Source organism: Cyprinodon tularosa, unplaced genomic scaffold (genome assembly GCF_016077235.1).
Source record: "Cyprinodon tularosa strain WSP-4 unplaced genomic scaffold, ASM1607723v1 ctg276, whole genome shotgun sequence".
Taxonomy (NCBI): Eukaryota; Metazoa; Chordata; class Actinopteri; order Cyprinodontiformes; family Cyprinodontidae; genus Cyprinodon; species Cyprinodon tularosa.
Genome location: NW_024038981.1, coordinates 678,284 through 701,542, shown reverse-complemented (window position 1 = coordinate 701,542; position 23,259 = coordinate 678,284). Strand labels below are relative to the sequence as shown.

Below are 23,259 nucleotides of genomic sequence, written 5' to 3'. Positions count from 1 at the left end.
TACTGTATGTTGTAGAGGTTTTTTTTTTTTTTTTCCTTTCACAGTTGCACATTTTCAGTTTTGAATTTCTAGTTGCTGACAGATCTGTCAGCAACTAGCAATTTATTTCTGACGCTTTACAATAATATATTAGTGCAATAAAAAATTTGCATGCGTGCTTGCATTTATTATCTATGCCCATGCTTTTTTTAAATAAAAAATTGCCCAAAAAATTTTTGCCATTTTTTTTTCGCTTTTTTTTTTTTTTGGGTGCCCTATTGTGCCCCCGTATAGTATTGGGTCAGCTGACGCCCCTGCCGGGAATCAAAAGCTACTTGCTGCAAGGCAGCAGTGCTACCCACTGCACCACTTTGCAGTGATTTTTTATAGAAAATGATCATTTACATGGCACATCCAACCAGTTATGCTCTAGATAATAGCTTAAATCGATTTAAAAGAAAAACAAATAAAAAATTTGTTTATTTGATTCTTAAAGATAAAAATGTTGTCTTGTGCTTTAGTAAAATGTGTCTGACTGAGGAAAGTGAGGAAGGGAAATGGAGAGACAGGGAATTTTTCATCACTTAGTTATTGATGATTCTCCTATATGCATTGCTCATACAACCATCTTCATCCCTCTGTCCATCATCAGATCCACAGGAGTAATATGGAGAATTGTTCCAATCATTTAAACTATTTGAAGGATAATATATTGATGTATTTATATATTTATTGTTGCATCTCACTCAAATATAAGGGAACATGGACTGAGAAGAGTCCTAATTAAAATAAATTAGCAAAAAATAAAATAAAAAATACAGGTATGCAGTTAAGGTACTGAGGAGGATACCCATCAGTCAAATGGATGCATATGCTTTGGAAACCAGGAGGGAAGTATAGTGACATGACCACACCATAGCTGTTATGCATCAGTAGTGCTGTTTATCATATTGTAATATCACAGGTAGGACAATTGTTTTTATTATTTATTAATATAATCATTATCAATACTATTATTATTTAACAATAAAGTTCAGCTGTGAAAAAATTTTCATGCACTGACATTAGGGTGGTCATTGTAGTTCTGATTGCTATCCAGCAGATGCCGCCATTCTAATCTGTATCAAGTGTATTGATCATGGAGTCTAGTTTTGATCAACTGTGTCAAATTGCGGTACTTAAAATACCCTAATTTCACAAAGGTGTGAATAAAGATATCTATCTATCTATCTATCTATCTATCTATCTATCTATCTATCTATCTATCTATCTATCTATCTATCTATCTATCTATATATATATATTTATATATATATATATATATATATATATATATATATATATATATATATATATATATATATATATATATATATATATATATATATATATATATATATATATATATATACATACACACACACACACACATTTAGGGGATGTTGGCCTAGTGCTCTGAGAAGGTTGCAAGTACCCAGTTCAATCCCCATCCTGCACTCTGGGGCCCTGAGCAAAACCCTTAACCCCACACTGCTCCCTGGGCCCTGCACAATGGCAGCACACTGCTTCCCAAGGGGAAATTTCTCCAGTGTAAGATCAATGAAGTGCAATTATATATATATAAATATGTAAGATAGATATAAATATGTAAGATAGATAAGATAGATATAAACATGTAAGATAGATAGATAGATAGATAGATAGATAGATAGATAGATAGATAGATAGATAGATAGATAGATAGATAGATAGATAGATAGATAGATAGATAGATAGATAGATAGATAGATAGATAGATAGATAGATAGATAGATAGATAGATAGATAGATAGATAGATAGATAGATAGATAGATAGATGATAGATAGATTAAATTCACATTACTAGTTCAAAGTGATCACATTTTCAATACTTATTTTTCAGTTAAATTTTTCAGAGTTAAAAAAATCTGCATATAAAAAAATATAACCTATCAAAACTCAAACTCAATTTTTTTTATCCTCCTGAGATTCAACTGGCTCTATTTCACTGTCTTAAATTCGGCATCTAAATTCAGTGTAAAAAGGGAAGGGTTACTTCAGGTCACAGACATTAACAATCCAATACCCAGCCAATCCCGTTATGTTTTCTTAGTCACTTGACGTGAGTAAAAAAACATAGGAAAAAAAAAAAGTATTGAAAACACCACCATAATTTCCAAGAAAATATATTTCTAGAGGTGCTGTTGACATGAAGTCAAATCATAGATGTCCAGAAATTAAGTTATGTGTAATAAAGTGAAATGGCAAAGGTAAAAAGTATTGAACACACTCCAAAAAAGTAAAAAACAAAAAGTTAATTTTAAGTTTCAAGTTTTTAGACAGTGCGTTTCCCATCAAGGAAGTTTTTTCACATCAAAATGTCAGATATAGCGTTAAGAAGGAGGCTTTATAAAGTGGACCAAAAAAACGCCTTGTTTTGCCGGAGTATCGGGTCCGCCCCTTTGAAATGGGGGTCGTTTAGTTTCTTTGTTAGCCTTTAATACCTGTTATCTGTCTAGATCTATGAAATGGTTGGTCGTTAAAGGGAATTGTTGGCCTGGCTAAATAGGCAAGGTGTTCTGTTCCCCTGTAAGGGGGTGTGAAGATAGTGATTGCTGAATTGTAGGTTTTTGAAAAATGAAATCTTAAGGTCTTTTCTTTCTTAACATAGATGGCTTCCTTCACAACCCTCTCAAACCACCTACACTGAAAAAAGTTATGCAACCGTTTTTGGCATTTACTTAATCATATCTAGTTATTTAACACAATTGTTTCATCTTAGCAGGGCAGGACATTGAACAATTGTGTTAAAGTAACTAAATATTTTTAACTAAATGCCCAAATCAGCTGTATTATTTTTTTCAGTGTATCTTGTGAACATTCTGGTCCTTAAAAGGATGTCTTTGTCCATAAGGTGTAGATCTACCGCCAAGTCTTGTCCCGAGGAGGTTTTTCTTCTGTGTTGGGCCATGCATCTGTGGAGAGGTTGTTTGGTTTCTCCAATATAAAGATCAGAGCATTCCTCCCTCCATTGAACTGCATACACCACTTCACTTATATTTGGTCTGGGGGGTTTTGTCTTTAGGAAACAAATTCCAGTTGATTGTTTTTTAACTTTTTATCTGCTTTCGCAGCCTCTTCCGGGCTGGAGTCCATCTGCGAGGCGGCCTCATGGTCTGTGCCGACCACATTCATTAATCAAGTATTTCATCCCGATCAGTAGGGATGAAATAGAACGAAAGTTACGTATGTAACTACGGTTCTATGAATCCCGAATGACAGCCAGAGCGTTTGGTCCCTTAGTATCGCTGGCTCACGAGAAGATTGAGTGACTGAACTACCAGTGTTAGTGCCCATATAGGCTTCCGCTGATCACTGGTAGGCCACAGGTGACTTTGTTGATACTAATTCTCGACCTGCGCAAGAGTGATCATTCAGTGCTTGACGCACCACCTCTAGCTGTCATCCGGGATTCATAGAACCATACTTACATACGTAAATTTTTTTTTGCCACCTGTGCTTTGCATGTTTGATGTGAAGGGCCCTTAAGAGTGCTTACATCCGGGCCTGTGTTCTTGTGAAAAAAAATCCCAAAATAACATTTAACTGAGATTTAGAGTCAAGATAAAGAGAAAATATCTTTATGACTCCATGTGTACTAATTTTATTTCTGAATGAGAAGCTGTACTGTAATTCCAGTGCAGGAGCCCAAATGCAGTCTCTTGAATAATAGCTATTACCTTTAGCTTTTTTTTTTTGCATGTTTCTGTGTGTATTTTGCAATGGGAAGATGATCCGGACATTGAGGACACTCCTGTTGCACTCCTCTCTGTGGCAACTGAAAACTCCACTGGCACCATCCAGTTTGTCGAAGGTGACATTGTTGTGAGAAATCTCCCCAGATAGGCTGATGCACTTCTTCTCTTGTTTGGCTTAACATATGCATTACATTTAGATTATCCAAAAAAACTTGTCCACACATTTACCTTTGTTCAGAAAATACTCCTGTGTGGATGGTTTACAATTACCGGTAGTCTTTCTGGCCATCTCTTGTTGAACCCTTTCTAACACTTTGATTATCTCCTGCGAATTTGCCTGAAGTAGCTCAATCCCTGTGCTTGTTGTCTCTAGGTTTTTCTCGCGGGGACAAAATTAAAAACTGTATTCTTGGAGACAGTTGGAGCCTAAGCAGGTGTGGGTTTAGTATATAAGGAGGTAAAAACTAAGAGAGGGGGTCTCTTTCCTTCTGTGAATAGAAGAAAACCAAGCTTGAGATATAGAAATTGTTTTTCTGTTTGATTTGTTCATTATCAGTAATCTCTGTTTAACCCAAAAAAGGCTTTCTTTTTTTTTTTTTTTTGTATTACATGGAGATTACTACCAATTGGAATAAAGGACCGGGTAGAACAACCTGCTCCATTTACCTATTCTGTGACAACAGATCCCAGAGCACACTGGAAACCAGTTAAACTTTCTCACTGGGTAGACCGCCACACTTGGTGAACCAAATGAACAATGAACTGGTTAAATCTGTGGAGGAGCAACTATGATTGATTAAACTGGTTTCCACTGTGCTTGACCAGAAGGGCCACAGAAAACAAAATAAAGAAGATAAACCATAATGAAAATGCAACTGCAGAAAGCATTTTAAAATGCCAGGTTAACAAGAAAATGGAAAAGGAATATAAAAAATAACCTTTTTTTAATGTGTCATTAGGAAATGTTTTTAAAATAAAATTTATGAATAGAGGTTTTTAAATATCGATTTAGAAATGTGATTTAAAAATACATTTTTAAATTACATTAATAATGGATTAATACATTCAATTCAGAATTCTATCTGGAGAGACTCACACAGAGAAAAGCTGCGATTAGAAAATATTAATTTTATTCATACAGGTACTACAATCATATTCTTTAGAATATTTAATTCTAAAGAGAACCAACTGATTGCAAGGACTCATTGACTCTCTGAAATCCCTCACAATGAGCATGCATGTAGCGACAGTGGAGAGGAAGACCTCCTGTTAACAGGAAGAATCCTCCAGCAGAACCAGGCTCAGTGTGAGTGACCATCTGCAGAGGCCAACTGGGGTTCACGGAGACAGAAACAGATTAACACATGAACGAAATAAGTTCTAGGGCACTTGTTGTGGGAAAAGGTATTCACTATTCACTCCAGGTAAATAAACAGAGATCAATGGATTTGTCTGGAACAAGGAGACAGCCAAATAGGACATTTATTTATACAGTATATTAGCAAAATCAATTTAGTCCTTTAAAATTTTATTCCTTCTGAAAATTATCTCAATAAAAAATTATTTGGGTTTTTTGTGCATTCGAAACAATTTCCTCTTGTCTGAGGATAATTGTTTGAAATACATGTTGGGATATATTGCCAAAATGGAGCTAAATCAGTTGGATGAACCATCTGAAACCATCCCCCTTTCCTTTTCCACAAGGAGGACAAATGATTCCTTAAAAAGTACTGTAAGAGGCGGTCACCTCAAGCACGGACCAATCAGGTGATGAATGAAGCCGATACTTCAACAGGAAGTGCCCCCACGTAACTCATGGTTTAAAACCCAGAGCGCAGACCTTATCTTTCTCTTTCCCTGAGTCACTGCCCGTTAATTAGAGGCTCGTTTCACGTGAAATACCCGAAGAAAGCTAACTGGAAGTAGCTTTCATTTTTCCTGCGTCAAAAGTCACGGATCGCAGTGTTCCATCGTGCATAGCGCCTGCGCTAACTGGGGAGACAGAAGAGTCTGGAGTTGACTGCTGAGAGGAGTTTGTTTTCCCCTTTTTCGTAAGGATCGACCGGAGGGACGCTTCCCGCTGTTTGCTTCCACAAACTCAATCTTCCTCGACTTAAGAGCACATCAAGCCCTCTGCTGTGGCATCAAACTGACAGAACTTTCCCGAGAGTGGATCTGGTGTTGAAGAACATCCGCACGGCCGGAGCCAGGCCACGTGTTCCCTCGGAACCCCCCACTCCTTCACGGACCAAAGGCAACTCACAGCAAATCAATTTCCTTTTCTTTTGATGCATTAATGAGGTGCTGCGCTCGGCTAACTCCGGATAGCGCTTTATTTTGATGATGTCACCGGCTGAAATTAAAGTGGATAATATCTCAGAATTCAGAGCTTATTAGAACACTTCAGTTTGTTGATGGGTGTAATTACTGATTGATAAAAAAATATTTTTGAACGATTTGATTTAACAGTAGATGTTACACAATGTCCCTTTAAATGTTCAAGTTAAGAAGAAAGTAGTCAAACAGAGGTATTGTTGTGTTCGTTCTTCCATAATAAATAAGTCACTTTGATTCATGCAGCTCTTTTATTTGTTTATCAAATAAAAGAATAAACATTATTTTCTGCTGTGCATTGGAGGACAACCAGTGTGATTTCAACAAGATTGTTGTTCTCCACGGTGCTGATGAGGATCCGGTTAATGTCTCCATCCTTGTTGAAGGCCAGGAGATTTTACCACCATGCTACAGTACTGCAAAAGCCTGCTGGCTGCTCATGGGACTGATATATGCACTGAACATGGCATACCCTCTCCCTTTGCACTACACTTTTGAAGTGTTCCAAAAACTTTTCCTGGAGTTGAATGGATTCAAACTATCAGCAAAAGTAAACAACGTGAAGTTAAAGTTGCTTTCATCTTAGAGGAGGCAAATGTGGCATCAAATGCAAAGAATTAGAAGTGGGTTCCAGTTAATGTAAGTGCAATGTTGCATTGTCATTAATGTTTTCTTTTTCTTTTCAAATAATATATGTTATTTGGCAAAAAAATAATATGCTCAAATATTTAGTAGAGATTTTTATGTTCATTGAGAATGGTTAGAATGATTTTGGTTCATTGTCGAAATTGCATTCTTCAAAATAAACTTGTCTGGACGACTGGTTCAAATGTTGAAATTGCGCTTTTAATGTGTAGGTTTGTAAGATTTTTATTGCTGATTTGAGTGGTGACTATATTAACTGTTGCTTTCACAACAGTTTCCAGTAACTATAAAGAGTAATTGAGTTCAGATGAGAAATAGCTGAAATATAAACGGGGAGGGGGGGGACTAAAGACATATATATATATATATAAACTCAAAGTATTTGTCTTAACTGTCTAACGAATCAAAATGTGTTTGAGACAGAGAAACCCTGAACCTCAGAACAGCATCCTGAGGGATGTCGTACAAACAGATTTTTCCTAAATGTAGAGCAAGTTACGTAAACTGCCCACATCTCCAAATGCATAACAGTGAGCAGATTTGCAGTTAACTTAAAATGCATCCAAGTCTGTGGAGAACTTTGCCCAAGGTTTATGATGGGATGTTTATTGCAAGATGAAGAGTCAGATTAGTACACATTTTGTCACAATAGAACGACAAACCTCAGTGTGTTTCACAGGGATTTTATGCGTTAAGCCAAAAAAAAGTGAAGGGAAAACAAGGTGTTCTTTTATTAATAAAAATGTTTTAATTACCAAAACTGTATTGGTGTATATTTAATTCTGTGTATTTGTTGTTTACAAGTCATACCAAACTTCTCTTTTTTCTGTACAAATTATAATGCAGTACAACAAATGCACTTAATAATAATGCAATATTTGTACATGCTTTTTTCAGTTAAATATAGGCATACATAATCTATACTCCACTGCTCAAAGTTTAAATGGCTGTTTCAGTTCTGATCCTCGCCCGGAGGTTATTTTGAGCATGTTTGTGTAGGTTAAATATTCTTGATCTTACATGAGTACATTTCTGTAATAAATCTGGAAATTGAGTTTTAGAGGGTTTTACTTTTTTTATTGCCTATTTGAATAGTACAATTCCAGTTAGACTGTCAAATTTCTGGCTGGCCCATGAAAGATTGGAAAATTTAAAACAATAGTGTATTTACTTTGTTAAACTGTTTAAAATGAAAAATAGTTTAATGTATATAAAATGTATAGACTTTTATTTCAATTTATTTGATAACATTTATCAAAAGAAAAATGGCTATGGTTACCTAATATTAGTGAGTAATGTAACATAATGAAGCAAAGTAAATGTCAATCAGAGAAAATAATTAATATCTACTTAATTACTTCATAATGGCAAATTCTACAGGGATATAACATTTACTTAAAATTTTGAATAAAATGCATTTCATTTTACTTATTTTGTTTTAATAAATCTAACTTACAACTTGGATGTAATTAAGTAAATGTTACTTAATATCTTCACAACTGTTATGTTTAATGGAAAGTAAAATTCACTTGATACTGGCTAGTGAGTGTTACTTGATATTGCAGCATTAAATTTTACTTAAATCATTTGAGTGCAAATACTTACAATATATTTTCTAAGTAAATCTTATTTTTATTTTTTTTTTCAGTATAGCGGATGATTTATCATGCAGGTCAGATCCACCCCCTTTTTGGTAGTAGTGCGAATAAACAGAGATAAAAGGTTCTTTATTGACGATTAATAGCTCTGCTGATAACTTAGCCTGGGCCACTAGATTTGTGGGGATACCTGGATTTTAACAGCCGGTCCAGGAACCCTCCAGAGGTGAAACCACAATCCCTGGTAAGTAAGTAAATTAAAGCTACAATTATTCAACTAAGAACACTAAATTTATTTCACCTCCGATTTTGAATAGGTTAAATAATTAACTATAACTCCAGTTAATCATTTATTCATTATCTGCAGGATATTATTTTGCACAACATACTGTATGTTACAGCAGTTTTGCAAGGGTTTCTTTTCTCATATTACGTTGCTTTGTCACTGTTGTGGCATGTCAAAAAAGGGCTTAGTTACTGAGACACTTTAGTCTTAATATAAAAAGCCTTACATCAAATTAGATTAAAAGCACACCTACCTATTTATAAAATGTAGGCGTGTCCATAAATCTGTGGTTATAGAACTGCTGTCATAAAACTACCTGTATATTAAAAAAGAAGTCAGTGGCGCTCACCTTTTTTTGATATATGTCAACATGCACATAGGATACAAATTGATGAGGGGATGCAAACTGACATTCCCTATTTCTATGCTTTTTTTTGTTGTGTTTTTCCTTGTTTTGCACTTTAACAACATCGATCTGCCGCAACAAAATACAGGTATGTTTAATGTGTGAGTGTTGTTTCGTATCCCACTGCTTAAAGTGTCATTAACTCAAATACTGCTTCTACTGAAGATCTTGCAACTATATCGTCAGTTACTTACTTTTTTCAAATAAGACATAATATAGCTTGATTTTTGTCTTTCTTTTTTTTTCTCCTCCATGTTCTTTTTTTCTTCAATTTTTTCTCTCCTCCTGACAGCCTTTGCTGGGCTCTGAAAAAAGCCAAAGTGGCACAAATTAAAAATATTAAAGAGGGGCTAAACGTGGAAATTTCTATTTAACTTTACATGCATCAAATAATTAGAAATAGGTAAAACTTAACTAAACAAACACTTAGAAAAATATGTTTTAATTTGATTATTAGTTATTATTTTACACATGAATTTACCACATGCCCATGTGCCAAATTCAACATAATTTAATTTTATCTCTTGCTTTATAAATAAATACTGTTATTTTTATTAAAAAAAAAAAGATTGCATTTTGTAGATTGTATTTCTACAATTATCTGCTGCAAACTTTTATAATGTTATTTGGCACATGCCGCAAAAAATATTTGAAAATGTAAATTTTTGAAAATGTAAATTTTTGAGAATGACGTCACCAAGATTTTACAAAGATTTTTAGTAGATTCCCCAATGCTACAGTCTAAAATCTACTCAAAATCTTAACAAATATTTTTTATTAGATTCCTCAATGCTACAGTCTAAAATCTACTCAAAATCTTAACAAATATTTTTTATTAGATTCACCAATGCTACAGTCTAAAATCTACTCAAAATCTTAACAAATATTTTTTATTAGATTCCTCAATGCTACAGTCTAAAATCTACTCAAAATCTTAACAAATATTTTTATTAGATTCCCCAATACTACAGTGATTTAGTTAAATTTATATAATGCCATGTGTGGGGTTCCACTTCCAATTTTCTTGTTACGGGCCCAACCAAGGTTGTCGGTCGGCCTGGTGTGTGGGCTCTTATCTGGGGGATTCAGCAAGATTAACATGTTTTGTTCTCAAGAGTTTCCATGTCCATAACAGGGAAGAATGTGGCATTAAGACAAACACTGAGAACGGAGATAAGAAGAAAGATGTGTGAGCTTGGCAAAGAGGCACTTTCTGGCAAAATACTTACAACAGCAAAAAACTTTGGGAACTTCATTGTGGACGACAGCCGCAAAATTCTCTACTGTTATATTCCTAAGGTAACATCCACCCAAATGCAACCTACTCATTGTACTCATTAAACTCATTAATTCTTTTTTTTCCTGATGTTTTTCTTTTACATGTTTTTATACAATACTTTTGAACATTTTGTTTTTACTTGATATTGTGAACTATTACGGCCTCGGCGAAAATATTACATATAAAATATTTAAACTTTGAAAGTGATGGTTTTGTGATTTAAAGAAGATTTGTGCTTTAATTATTGCAATATGGTTAACAGCAGTTAATTAATAATTATTCAACTCTTGAAAGGTCTCTTTGGGAACCAGTGCCTTATGGTGAGACCTTAAAAATAATCCCTGGGAGATTGTTAAAAAATATGTGCAAGCACATTTCTTAAACTTGTAAAAAAGCCTTTCTATGTTTCTTAAATTTTTGTGTGTGGTGTTATATTATATGCCCAACTGTCTGTGTGTAAAACTGGGCTCATACATTTCAGGGTTTTATTGTCATTACACTGTCATTACCACATCTCCTTACACAACATAACTCCTCAGAGGAGCTATTAGTTCTTTGGAATCTTGACTCGGATATTGGCACATAAGTAATTTTGAATAGAAGAGGTAACTGCTTTAAAAACAGTAATATTGGTAGGGCCACCATCTCCTTGATTAAAAAAAAAATCACCGCAAGTGCTCCATAACTAGTAGTTGTTTGCTTGCAGTCAGTTTCAATAAACTTAGAAATATATTAGTCATCACTATGAGGCTAGCTGCAGTGCAGCACATAGCCCCTTAATGGTGCTCGACCTTTCCACACCTGAATATGTCATCCATTTTACTAACTTTGCACAAATTCAGGAATAAATTCCTAAAAATTAAATGCTCGGTAAAAACTTTACTGGTGGGATTTCTATAAAGCTAATAAAAACTAGTTAACAAACTTGGCAAACTCCAAGAAACAATTAAATTACAATGGTGTCTAAAATACTTAAACTGGACGGATGTACTTACCTCACATATTTATTTTAGGCAGTCCAGGAGAGGAAAGCATCAGACAACTGAAATATTTTTCCTGAGCAACATTGGTTGATGGCGTAAGCTCAGCAGGTGCAGAAGGGCTGCCAACCAAATCATGGAGTGAGATTTTGAAATAATTTTGACATGCAACCTTGTTAGGGTTAGATGACGACAAGGTGCAGCTATAGGATGAAGGTTTTCAGACGATTTAACTGAAAAAAACTTGTAAAATCTTGAATTTTTATAGCACAGTAAATGTTACTGAGTAACAATAAGTGATACGTAGTTATGTGGAACATTTTTCACACAGTATACAGTATTTTCTACATTCTGGTAATTTTCGGAGAACTGAAGTAAAGATGTATGGGCCCTACTAAAATACTTGCATCTTAAATATACTGTAAATTAAGAATTTCACAGCTATGGTTAGTAATTATTCTATGCAGTTCAGGTAATATAATCTATAGGGAACTACTGTAATAAGTTATTATTGGATTACTGGCACTAATATTACAACCACTGAAATCGATTCTTGTGCAGACTACACTGTATATGAATATTTGGTAATAGGCTAAGGATTACAAATCTTAACTTATTAGCTTATTTATTTATTTATTTATTTATTTATTTATTTATTTATTTATTTATACCTATTTTATAGGTCTGATGTTGCAGGGGGAGGTAATGAAAAGTGTTAGGAGCATGCTCTTGTTATGATGCCAGTTTGTTTCAGCCTTTATCCAGTCTCTTGTAGAAGGGCTGGTCATATCACAGGTTATTTGCATTGCAACAAGGACAGTTAGCAAGATAGAGTGAATAAACAAACTTGAAGAGGGGAGGGGAGCTTGCAGGGAAACTGAAATTCTCTGGGACATCTAGTGTTAACATATAACGTGATGCTGGAGCCACTCTGGCCACCATATGCCAGCATGAGAATGTCCATTTTGGCTGATCTTCACAGAAGAGAAGACAGATTAAGAAATGAATAGATGTAACAGTTATTTAAAACTGAAAATAAAAGGAAATTAATTTTCAACAACTTTATTTGGTAAAAAAAATATTTTATTAAATGATTTTCCTAAATCAGATATCAGTAGATTGATTCTTAGCCTTCTGTGATTGTTTCTGATGGGTAGTTAAAATAATCACCTGGTGAAACAATGTGGTTGGTACATGTATATAGAAGACATGAGATGACTGAATTAAAAAGGGATTCTTGATCAGATCTTGCAGTCAAATGTAATAAGCATATCAGAAAACACATAAATGTTAAAATTATATTAGTGCTTAAACCTTCAGTGAAATTAAGTTTATTTTAGCACATATAAACAAAAGCCCAAACATGTCAGCATGACATAGCATACATTCACTATTAGCTTCTTGTTAGCTTGCTTACTCTACAGTTAACACAGTGTTGATAAAAAATTAAAACCAAACAATTGTTTAGCTGGAAACTCTTTGCCTAACGTGACCTGCATCATCTGTTGATCTCTATTTTGGAAAAATTAGGCTTCTCAACCTTTAGAAAAGCTTAACCCAGGCCATTTTGTTAGATATGTTTTTGTGTTGATGTCCTACAGTAGCCGAGAGGCTTTTGTCTTTTGTGGTCGTGTGAAACCAAGTGTTACGCCCACCAAGGACACAACATATTTGAGGACACGAGACAAAAATGAGGGTTCAAAAAAAGATATTTTATTAATAAATTCTCTCCGTTTTAGTTGTTCTTGGTTCGGCTTCTTCAGATGTTCTGCGAAGAGAAAAATAGTTAACGGCCCTCAAATCCCGTGCCCCAAAAAAATAAAAAAAGAAACCCAAAGTAACAACAGAAAGTTGGACCTGGCAGGCCGATCGAACAGAATAAAACGGTACAGCAGGGGGCCAACCCTATACAGGGCCGTCGAAGCCCCTACTGGTACCGGACTAAAGGCAAAAAATAACCTAAGCGAAAGAAAAATCGAAAACAGGACTACCGGTCCCGCCAGGCCAAAAACCTCAAGAAAAAAGTAAGAAAAAGTTAACAAAAATACCACATGGCAGGTTGGAACGTCCGCTGCAGGCCGCAGCGACAAGACAAGTGCGCACCGCGCACGATGGAGCAAATGAAGCAGGTGGGAAGTGGCGTCCAAACGAGGTTGGAAAGGAACGCGCTAACGTGCTGAAGGCCAGCCTATTTATAGGCGGACGACAGCACCACAAATTAACATAAGTAACTTGCTAAAAGAATCCCAAAATATATTAACAAAAGATCCTTCAACTAAAGTTTATAAGAAACAAAGAAAAGAAATGGACAAAAATCATAATGTGCCCGAAGCACATAACACCCCCACCCAAAGACTCTGAATGGGGTCTGAAGTAAAAAAAAAACCCCAACCCATTCAGAGAAAAAAACAAACGGGACTAGAGACGCGAGAGTGCGTCGGCCACTACGTTGTCTTTACCACGAACATGCTGTATAGAGATGTTAAAGGATTGGAGTCGCAAAGACCAGTTCATCAAGCGGCGGTTTTTATTCCGCATGCGAGCCAGAAAAACTAACGGATTATGGTCCGTAAAAACAACCACAGATCCGCTAGAACCTCCAACATACACCTCAAAATGTTCCAAAGCAAGGATCAACGCTAATGCCTCCTTCTCAATGGTGGAATACCATCTCTGATACTTATCCAGTTTCTTAGAAAAATAAGAAACCGCATGTTCCACCCCATCAGTACCATCCTGGAGCAGGACAGCTCCGACACCAGAATCACAAGCGTCCACAGACAACTTAAATGGTACATCAAAACGAGGATCAGACAACACAGGAGCATTAACCAGCAAATGCTTAGTTTGCTCAAAAGCAGATTGACACCGATCAGACCAAATAAAAGCCACTTTAGGGCTAAGTAGGTCTGTCAACGGGGCAGCCACAGAGGAAAAGTTTTTACAAAACCCCCTGTAGTAGCCAACCATCGCCAGATAGCGGCGTAGCTCAGTACGAGTGGTGGGCACTGGGACAGAAAGAATAGCCTCTACTTTAGCCTCAACGGGGCGCACCTGACCTCCCCCGACCCTTTTTCCAAGATAGGTCACCGTCGCGTGGCCGAATTGGCATTTAGAAAGATTAACCGTCAAATTAGCCTCACTCAGACGCGTAAAAACAGTTTTTAAATGGTCAACGTGCTCAGTCCAGGTAGCAGAACAAATCACCACGTCATCCAAATAAGCCTCACAGAATGATAAACCCGACAAAACAACATTCATTAGCCGTTGAAACGTCACTGGGGCGTTACGCATCCCAAAAGCCATCACGGTGTACTGAAGGAAATCATCGGGTGTGACAAAGGCGGAAATCTCCTGGGCTCTCGCCGTTAAGGGCACCTGCCAGTACCCCTTTAGCAAATCCAGCTTCGTAACGAACTGGGCAGCCCCCACATGGTCCACACAATCCTCCATACGAGGGAGTGGATAGCAATCCGGCCTAGTCACCCCATTTACCTTCCTGAAGTCCGTACAAAAACGGTCCTCCCCATTGGCTTTAACAGTCAGGAGACATGGTGAACTCCACGCACTACTGCTGGCAACAGCAAGTCCATGTTCCACCATGTACTCCACCTGCGTCTGCAAACGGCGCCGTTTGTCTGGGTTCACTCTGTACGGGTGTTGTTTAATTGGCCTGGAATCACCAACGTCAATGTCATGGCTGAGCACACGAGTCTGAGTGGGAATATCTGCAAACAGAGACCTATGAGACTGGATCAAATGAACCACATCAGCCTGCTTGGAAAAATCAAGGTGTGACAACAAGAGAGGCAAGTTCCCCAACACCGCTGAATTTGGAACCCTCCCTTCAGTAACAGCCGGGGAGAAAACGTCATCTTCAGGTTCAGCACCGGACAGCTCCTCCCGTGCATCTGCAGCTGCCCCGACATCTGCGTCATCTCGTTTACTGGAAACACAACTGATAGATTTATGCAGAGCAGATGCACGTTCGACGTACGGCTTCAGCATGTTCACATGACATAAGCGTGAAGTGCGCCTCCGATCAGGAGTAGAGATCAGATAATCACGATTACCAACCTTTCTCGTGATTGTATAAGGCCCACTATAGCGCGCTTGCAAGCTGGAACCAGGAACCGGAAGTAACGCTAACACTTTCTCCCCAGGCTGAAAAACTCTCAAAACTGCCCTTCTGTCAAACAAGGACTTCATTTTAGCCTGTGCAGTTTTAAGATTCTCTTTAGCAATCTCACACGCACGATTCAACTTCATCCGGAAATTACTAACATAGTCTAACAAATTCAGGTCAGATTTGTCACACAACCACTTCTCTTTCAACAGCCTTAAAGGGCCGCGAACAGTGTGAGCAAAAACCAAGTCCGACGGGCTAAACCCCAGAGATTCCTGAACCACCTCCCGAATAGCAAACATTTGTAAATGTACACCTTCATCCCAGTCTTTTTCAAACTCCAAACAGTAGGTGCGAAGCATTGTTTTTAAAGTTTGATGGAAACGCTCGAGTGCGCCCTGACTCTCTGGGTGATAAGCGCTGGAATGATAGTGCTTTATGTCCAATTGACGTAAAACCTGTGCAAAAACTCTAGACATGAAATTAGACCCCTGGTCAGTCTGCACAACCCGAGGTAAACCAAACAATGAAAAAAACTTTGTCAATGCTTTAACCACTACGGGCGTAGTTATTTTACGCACCGGAAAAACCTCTGGAAAACGAGTAGAGGTGCACATCACCGTTACTAAGAATTTATTCCCCGCTTTGGTTCGAGGCAACGGACCCACACAGTCAACCAATACTCTCTCAAATGGTTCAGTGATGGCTGGGATGGGATACAAAGGAGCAGGAGAAATCGTCTGATTTGGCTTTCCAGACACTTGACAAAAGTGACACGAATTACAATAGCGCACGACATCGCTCTTCAATCCTGGCCAAAAGAAATGACGCAAAATGCGATCATAGGTCTTTCTGATGCCAAGGTGACCCGCTAACGGATTATCATGTGCCAACCGCAAAATTTCTGAACGATATGGAGATGGAACAACAATCTGCTTCACCACACTCCACTCTTCAACAGGAGACACATTCAAAGGGGTCCATTTACGCATCAGAAGACCATCATCCAAAAAATAGCCAGTAGAAATGGAGTCAGGCTTATCAGTTAATGCATCGCCGAACAATGACTCCAAACTCTTATCACTTTTCTGGAGCTCGATCAACTGCTTCCTAGACCATGATAGCGTATTCACATCCAACATGTCATCCTCCACAGTTCGCTTCAATGGAACATGTTCGGATTCAGCGTTGAACAAAAAACTTCCACTCAAGTCAAACTCATCTTTCCTCTCGGCTTGATGTCGTTTAAGTGCTGCACGCGTAACTGCGCATGACGTGAAAACACCTGGGAATTTACGGGCGAGCGCATCTGGACAGTCGCTCAACACCGGAACAGGTGTAACCTCTGGGGTAACCAATACTCGACCCCCAGCCAAATCGTTGCCCATGATCATGGAGACGCCCGCTATTGGAAAACTAGGACGCACCCCAACCACAGCGTCACCAGACCACAGCTCAGACTGGATCACAATTTTATGCAGAGGAACGCAGATTTCTTGCATGCCAAAACCACGCACTGGAACATCAGAGCCAATCGCAGTGTCGTTATTCAACGGCAAGATTCCCTCCATAATAAAAGATTGAGAGGCAGCAGTGTCTCGTAATATTTTTACAGGGATCTTTTCACCAGTTAGAGACAAAGAAACAAATCCATCCATAATGAAAGGCTTAAAATCAGCATACTCGCAAGGCTGTGTTGAAAGCGGATGAACATCGTCTTTCACAGTTTTAATTAGAGCGACGGGCTTAGTGTTCTTTTTCTGCAAAACCGGGCAATTGGCTATAACGTGTCCACCCTTTCTACAATAAAAACACGTCCCATTAGTTTTTAATTCCAACCTGTTATCCGATTTGCCTCCCACGCCACCGAGCGCAGCAGATACATCTGTTTCAACAAGCGAGGCAGTTTTGGCCCACTCCTTCCCATTATTTTCAGAGTGGTCAAACTTACTAAAGAGATGTGAGCGCTCAAAATTACTTACTAAAAAAAAAAAAAAAAACAAAAAAAAAAAAAAAAAACAAAAAAAAAAAAAAAAAAAAATTACTTTTGTGCGTTAACATGTACTCATCAACGAGCACCGCAGCTTCTGACACATTTGAGACTTTATTTTCATTCAAGTAGGTGGTAACTTTCTCAGGCAAATTATTTTTAAAGTCTTCCAACAAAATAAGTTGCTTAAGCTGCGCAAAATCGGCAACCTTCTTAGAAGCGCACCAACGATCAAAGAGAATTTCCTTATCTCTAACAAAATCCACATAAGTTTGATTGTAGCGTTTTTTTAACTTACGAAATTTCTGACGATAAGCCTCTGGTACTAGTTCATATGCCCTCAAAACAGCACTTTTAACTTTTTCAAAATCAAGGCTATCAGCCACAGAAAGAGACGCATACGCCTCCTGCGCTTTGCCACTTAATGCACACTGTAACAACAAAGTCCACACATTTTTGGGCCACTTAAGTGTGAGTGCCACTCTTTCAAATAAAGTAAAGTATTTATCAACATCCCGCTCATTAAATAGAGGAACCAGGCGAACATTTCTACTCACGTCAAAATCAGTCGATTTCTGAGGACTCAGCACCAAGCTCGAGTTCCTTCAAACGCAGTTCGGCTTGTATCTCTAATCGTCGCTGTTCAAGATGCAGCTCCTTTTCTCTCAAAGCAAGCCGACCCAATTCAACTTCCAGTTCCTTCAAACGCACCGGGTCATCTTTCAACGAAGCCTTCGATGGCGATCCAACAAGACTTTTCGGAAAAACTGTAGCAGGAAAAATTCCTATCTGCACCAGCGCTTCTAACAACTCAGCTTCAACTGTTCCCCTCTTAACGCGTTTATCTACGGTAACCTTGAAATGCTCGGCTATTAACAGCAACTGATCCTTTGTGCAGTTACGCAAAGTATCCAACGTGGGCCCTCGAACAAACTCATCCAGGTCAAACTCCATGTCTACCCCTGGAATCAAGCCACACCAAATCAGGAACACCTCTGCACAAATGAAGCTACAGCACCACCAGAACCGAATGCTCTAACTAATCAGCGCAACGCGCGTCAGCTGCGCAAAAATACACACAAACCCAGCACAACCGCCAACAAACAAGAACCAACCGTAGGACACGACCTGTCTCTAAAAGGCACACTTTGTTTAAACAAGCCCCCAAAAATATGTTACGCCCACCAAGGACACAACATATTTGAGGACACGAGACAAAAATGAGGGTTCAAAAAAATATATTTTATTAATAAATTCTCTCCGTTTTAGTTGTTCTTGGTTCGGCTTCTTCAGATGTTCTGCGAAGAGAAAAATAGTTAACGGCCCTCAAATCCCGTGCCCCAAAAAAAAAATAAATAAACCCAAAGTAACAACAGAAAGTTGGACCTGGCAGGCCGATCGAACAGAATAAAACGGTACAGCAGGGGGCCAACCCTATACAGGGCCGTCGAAGCCCCTACTGGTACCGGACTAAAGGTAAAAAATAACCTAAGCGAAAGAAAAATCGAAAACAGGACTACCGGTCCCGCCAAGCCAAAAACCTCAAGAAAAAAGTAAGAAAAAGTTAACAAAAATACCACATGGCAGGTTGGAACGTCCGCTGCAGGCCGCAGCGACAAGACAAGTGCGCACCGCGCACGATGGAGCAAATGAAGCAGGTGGGAAGTGGCGTCCAAACGAGGTTGGAAAGGAACGCGCTAACGTGCTGAAGGCCAGCCTATTTATAGGCGGACGACAGCACCACAAATTAACATAATTAACTTGCTAAAAGAATCCCAAAATATATTAACAAAAGATCCTTCAACTAAAGTTTATAAGAAACAAAGAAAAGAAATGGACAAAAATCATAATGTGCCCGAAGCACATAACACCAAGTCTGGGACTTCATTGTTATTACTATAAACTTAACGAAAATGTTACACACATTCTTTTTGCAGCAATTTAGTTCTGAATGTGGGTTCAGGACTATGTAGTTTGAGCAGGGGTTGAGGAATGAAGTCCATTTAGCCATGTAGTGTTTGTTCTTCCCGAAGTGGCCCCTCTCTTTGAAATTCCACCAGCAAGCAAAAAGAGTGATTTGCCAGGGAAGCATTCTGACCAAGGCCTGCTGGTTTAATTTGAATTTAATTTGAAGTTTTAACTCTTAACTCAACATTTTTTTAAACACAGGTTGCCTGCACAAACTGGAAAAGGATTATGTATGTCTTGAAAAAGGGCAAGCCTTACATCGACCCTGCAGCTGTTCCTCCCAATGCTGTACATCAAACAAAAGCACTCAAATATCTGTCAAACTTCAGTCCAGCAGAGAGGGAAGTAAGTAAATGTATTTATGTCTTGTCAGAATTTAAGGTATCAAATCTTGCAATAATAAAATACATGTACATTTATTTCAGTATTTTTTTCTCAAGTGCCAATTCCAACCAGTGCAGCTACTCCTCTTAATGTCATATAATTGCTCAACAGAAGCATGGGTAATACTTTTATGCAGATCAATCTATGAACTGTTTATTATACAGAAATAAAAGAAAAAAGCTATTTCTGTCATATTAGCATTAGTAAATAGTAACTATTAGTGAAATAAGCATGAGTAGTGGTAGTAGCATTTGTCCAAGGGCCATACAGAGAAATCATAACCTTTCTTCTTCTTATATTTTTTACACCAAACAATACCCTACAGAAGAAAATTCATGCTTCAAAAAGCAAACATACAAATAAACTCTGGGTTGTGTAGTGGTATCTAGATAGGAAACAATGTTTACTTTGGTTCGTCTCTATAAGAACCCATAAACTATTATAGGAGAGGTTGTTTAAAACAGCAACAGTTTTCCTATTGTAGATATTTAAAAAAAATGATACACTGTGTTTTATTAAAAAGTCATAAATAGTTTGTGGCTCTATATGACGTTGATTAAGCTGGACTCAAGGCAAAAAGGCTCTTTGGATATGAAAATTTTGCAGATCCCAGTCTAAAGGAAGTCTATTCGACAGATGAGTTGCTAAAAATAACAATTCTCGGTCAGCAACAATGCTTACTATACGTAAGTACAAGGACATCTGATAAAAGTAGATTCAATAACCTTAGGTATTTGCTATGTACAGACATTTCTACTGTAAATATTTAACTAAATAAGGTAGAGATCAAACATTAACAGCTTTCAAAACAAATAACACAACAAAAGTTCAAACTGAGTTCTTAAATGGACAGGAAAACAGTGAAAAGGGGATAAGTCAGGGGTTATATGCTCACTTCTAGAGTTGTTGGTTAAAAGGCAGTCATCCATGTTCTGTAATGTTGGAGATGCTTCTAGAAGACAGAGAAGCACTATACTGAAAGTATTACAAAAGTCCATCAATTTTCTTCCGCTTATCCGGGGCCGAGTTATGAAGGCAGCAGCTTAAGCAAAGATGCAGACTTCCCGATCATCCAGACTCCCCCCACCCCCCGCCTGCCAAAGGGCACTATGAGGGACTCGGTCGAAAGCCTTCTCCAGGTCCACAAAACACATGTGGATTGGTTGGGCGAACTCCCACGAACCATCGAACACCCGATGAAGGGTATAGAGCTGGTCCGGTGTGCCATGACCAGGACGAAAACCGCATTGTTCCTCCTTGATCTGAGGTTCGTCTATCGGCAGGACCCTTCTCTCCAGCACCCTGGAGTAGACCTTACCGGCAACGTTGAGGAGTGTGATCCCTCTGTAATTGGAGCACACCCTCCGGTCCCCCTTTTTAAAGAGAGGGACCACCACCCGGTCTGCCAGTCCAGGGGTACTGTCCCCGACCACCACGCGATATTGGAGAGACATGTCAGCCAAGACAGTCTCACAACATCCAGAGACTTAAGGTACTCAGAACAAATCTCATCCACCCCCGGGGCCCTGCCACCAGGAGGCTTTCTAACTACCCTGGTGACTTCAGCCTGGCTGATGGGCGAGTCTGCCTCTGTCCCCTGCCTCTGCCTCCTCCTCGGAAGGCGTGGTGATGGGATAGAGGAAATCCTAGTAGTACTCCTTCCATCGCTGAACAATGTCCCCAGTTGAGGTCAGCTGCTCCCCACCCGCATTGTAAACAGTGTTGGTGAAGCACCGCTTCCCCCTCCTAAGGCAGCAGATGGTTTGCCAGAACACTCTCGAGGCTGCACAGGCTGCAGTACGCTTGGCCTGCCGATACCTCTCAGCTGACTCTGGAGTCTCACTAGCTAACAAGGCCAGGTAGGCCTCCATCTTCAGCTTGATGGCATCCCTTACTTCCGGGCGCCACCACTGGGTTCGGGGACTGGCAGCCACACCTACAGATAACCGCATTGGCCATGGAGGAGGAGAACATGTACCACCCCGACTTCATGTCTCCAACCTCCAAGTCAAGTCCAAAATTTTAAAAAAGATTTAATTTTGGCCAGATGCAGGTGGAGAAAGTATTATTACTTGTAAAGTGTGCTTACTACACTTTTTTGATATGTTAACAATCTATCCCTGTTTGGTATCAAAAGTTACATTTGGGAACTAAGGTCCAGTATGATTGAATTGTTTTTTTTTTTCTACAGATCAGGCTGATGAACTACACGAAGTTTCTCTTCGTTCGGGACCCATTTGTTCGCCTTATCTCTGCTTTCCGAGACAAGTTCCAACCCATAAATGAGCCCTTTTATAAATCTTACGGAAAAACTATGGTGAAACTCTACCGTAACCAGTCTCATCCTCCCAAAACACAGAAAGAGGCAGTAGCTTTAGGACTGCAACCAACATTTTACAACTTTGTTCAGTACTTGTTGGACCCACGAACAGAAAAATATGTGCCCTTTAACGAGCACTGGAGACAAATGCATCACCTGTGTCACCCCTGCATGTTAGAGTAAGATTTTTTTTTTTTTAAGTGAAAAAAACATTTGTAAAACAGAACAAAAAAATGAAATGTTGGAACAAATATCTTTATAAACAGTGTTTGTTTTTTTACAGGTATGATTTTATTGGTCACCAGGAGACGCTTCAGGAAGATGCTGAAGAGCTTCTTAAAATGTTAGAGGTGGAAAACGAAATTAAGTTTCCACCCACTAAAAATGCAACTACATCGAATTTGATCAAGGAATGGTTTAAAACGGTGCCTCGAGAGGACAGGAGGATGTTGTACAAACTCTATAAATGGGATTTTAAAATTTTTGGATTCAAAAGGCCAGATGAAATCCTAGATAGTTAATATTTACGTTGATCGGTTGAGATTTAAGGTTTATAATATGGAATATATTGTGTAAATAAAGATGATGCATGTGGATGATTTTATTGGGAAATAAGTAGTTATGACTGGTTGGGTTGTGTGGCCATAAGGCATTTAGGAGTTTATCATCTTTATAATTGTAATGTTTACCTGTTGTTTTTATGGATGATGTGCATTACATCTATGTTCTCTTCTTTTATGTCTCTGTTTCCATGACTTTGACTGCAAAGATTATGGGATACACTATACAAGAACTAAAGCTCTACAAATATTCCTGCTGTCTTATTAAAGTATTCCAACTGCTACAATATTGAAATTTAATTTGAACATTGACCACTGTTGATTAAATGATCCCAAATCTTGAAACACTCCAGTTTCTTATTTTAAATATACTAAAAACCTACCAATAAAAACCATACCAGAATGATCTGTATTCATGTCCCAATAAATAATTCGCTTTACAGCAGGTCACAATCGAAATACGTTACAATATTTAAGTACGTAGAAACAGCTTCAGCAGCTTTAACCAAGGTGCATAAATACCAAAATGTGTACATTAATATCGTCCCCAAGAATATTAAGGTTTCAGTGTGTTCCTGTTTTTTTTCTGAAGTCTACAAGAATGTATCTTGTTTTGTTGACATTTAG

The 23,259-nt window shown here is 38.2% G+C and overlaps 1 protein-coding gene across 1 annotated transcript; it reads left to right on the top strand.

Moving 5' to 3' along the window:
• Positions 1-8,552: 8,552 nt before the first annotated feature.
• Positions 8,553-22,944, top strand: LOC119786636 (carbohydrate sulfotransferase 12-like). The gene is made up of 5 exons (XM_038290130.1): positions 8,553-8,577; positions 10,161-10,324; positions 19,570-19,713; positions 21,944-22,251; positions 22,356-22,944. The coding sequence occupies exons 2-5, from the start codon at positions 10,211-10,213 to the stop codon at positions 22,591-22,593; spliced, it is 804 nt and encodes a 267-aa protein (XP_038146058.1). The 5' UTR covers positions 8,553-8,577; positions 10,161-10,210; the 3' UTR covers positions 22,594-22,944.
• Positions 22,945-23,259: the final 315 nt, after the last annotated feature.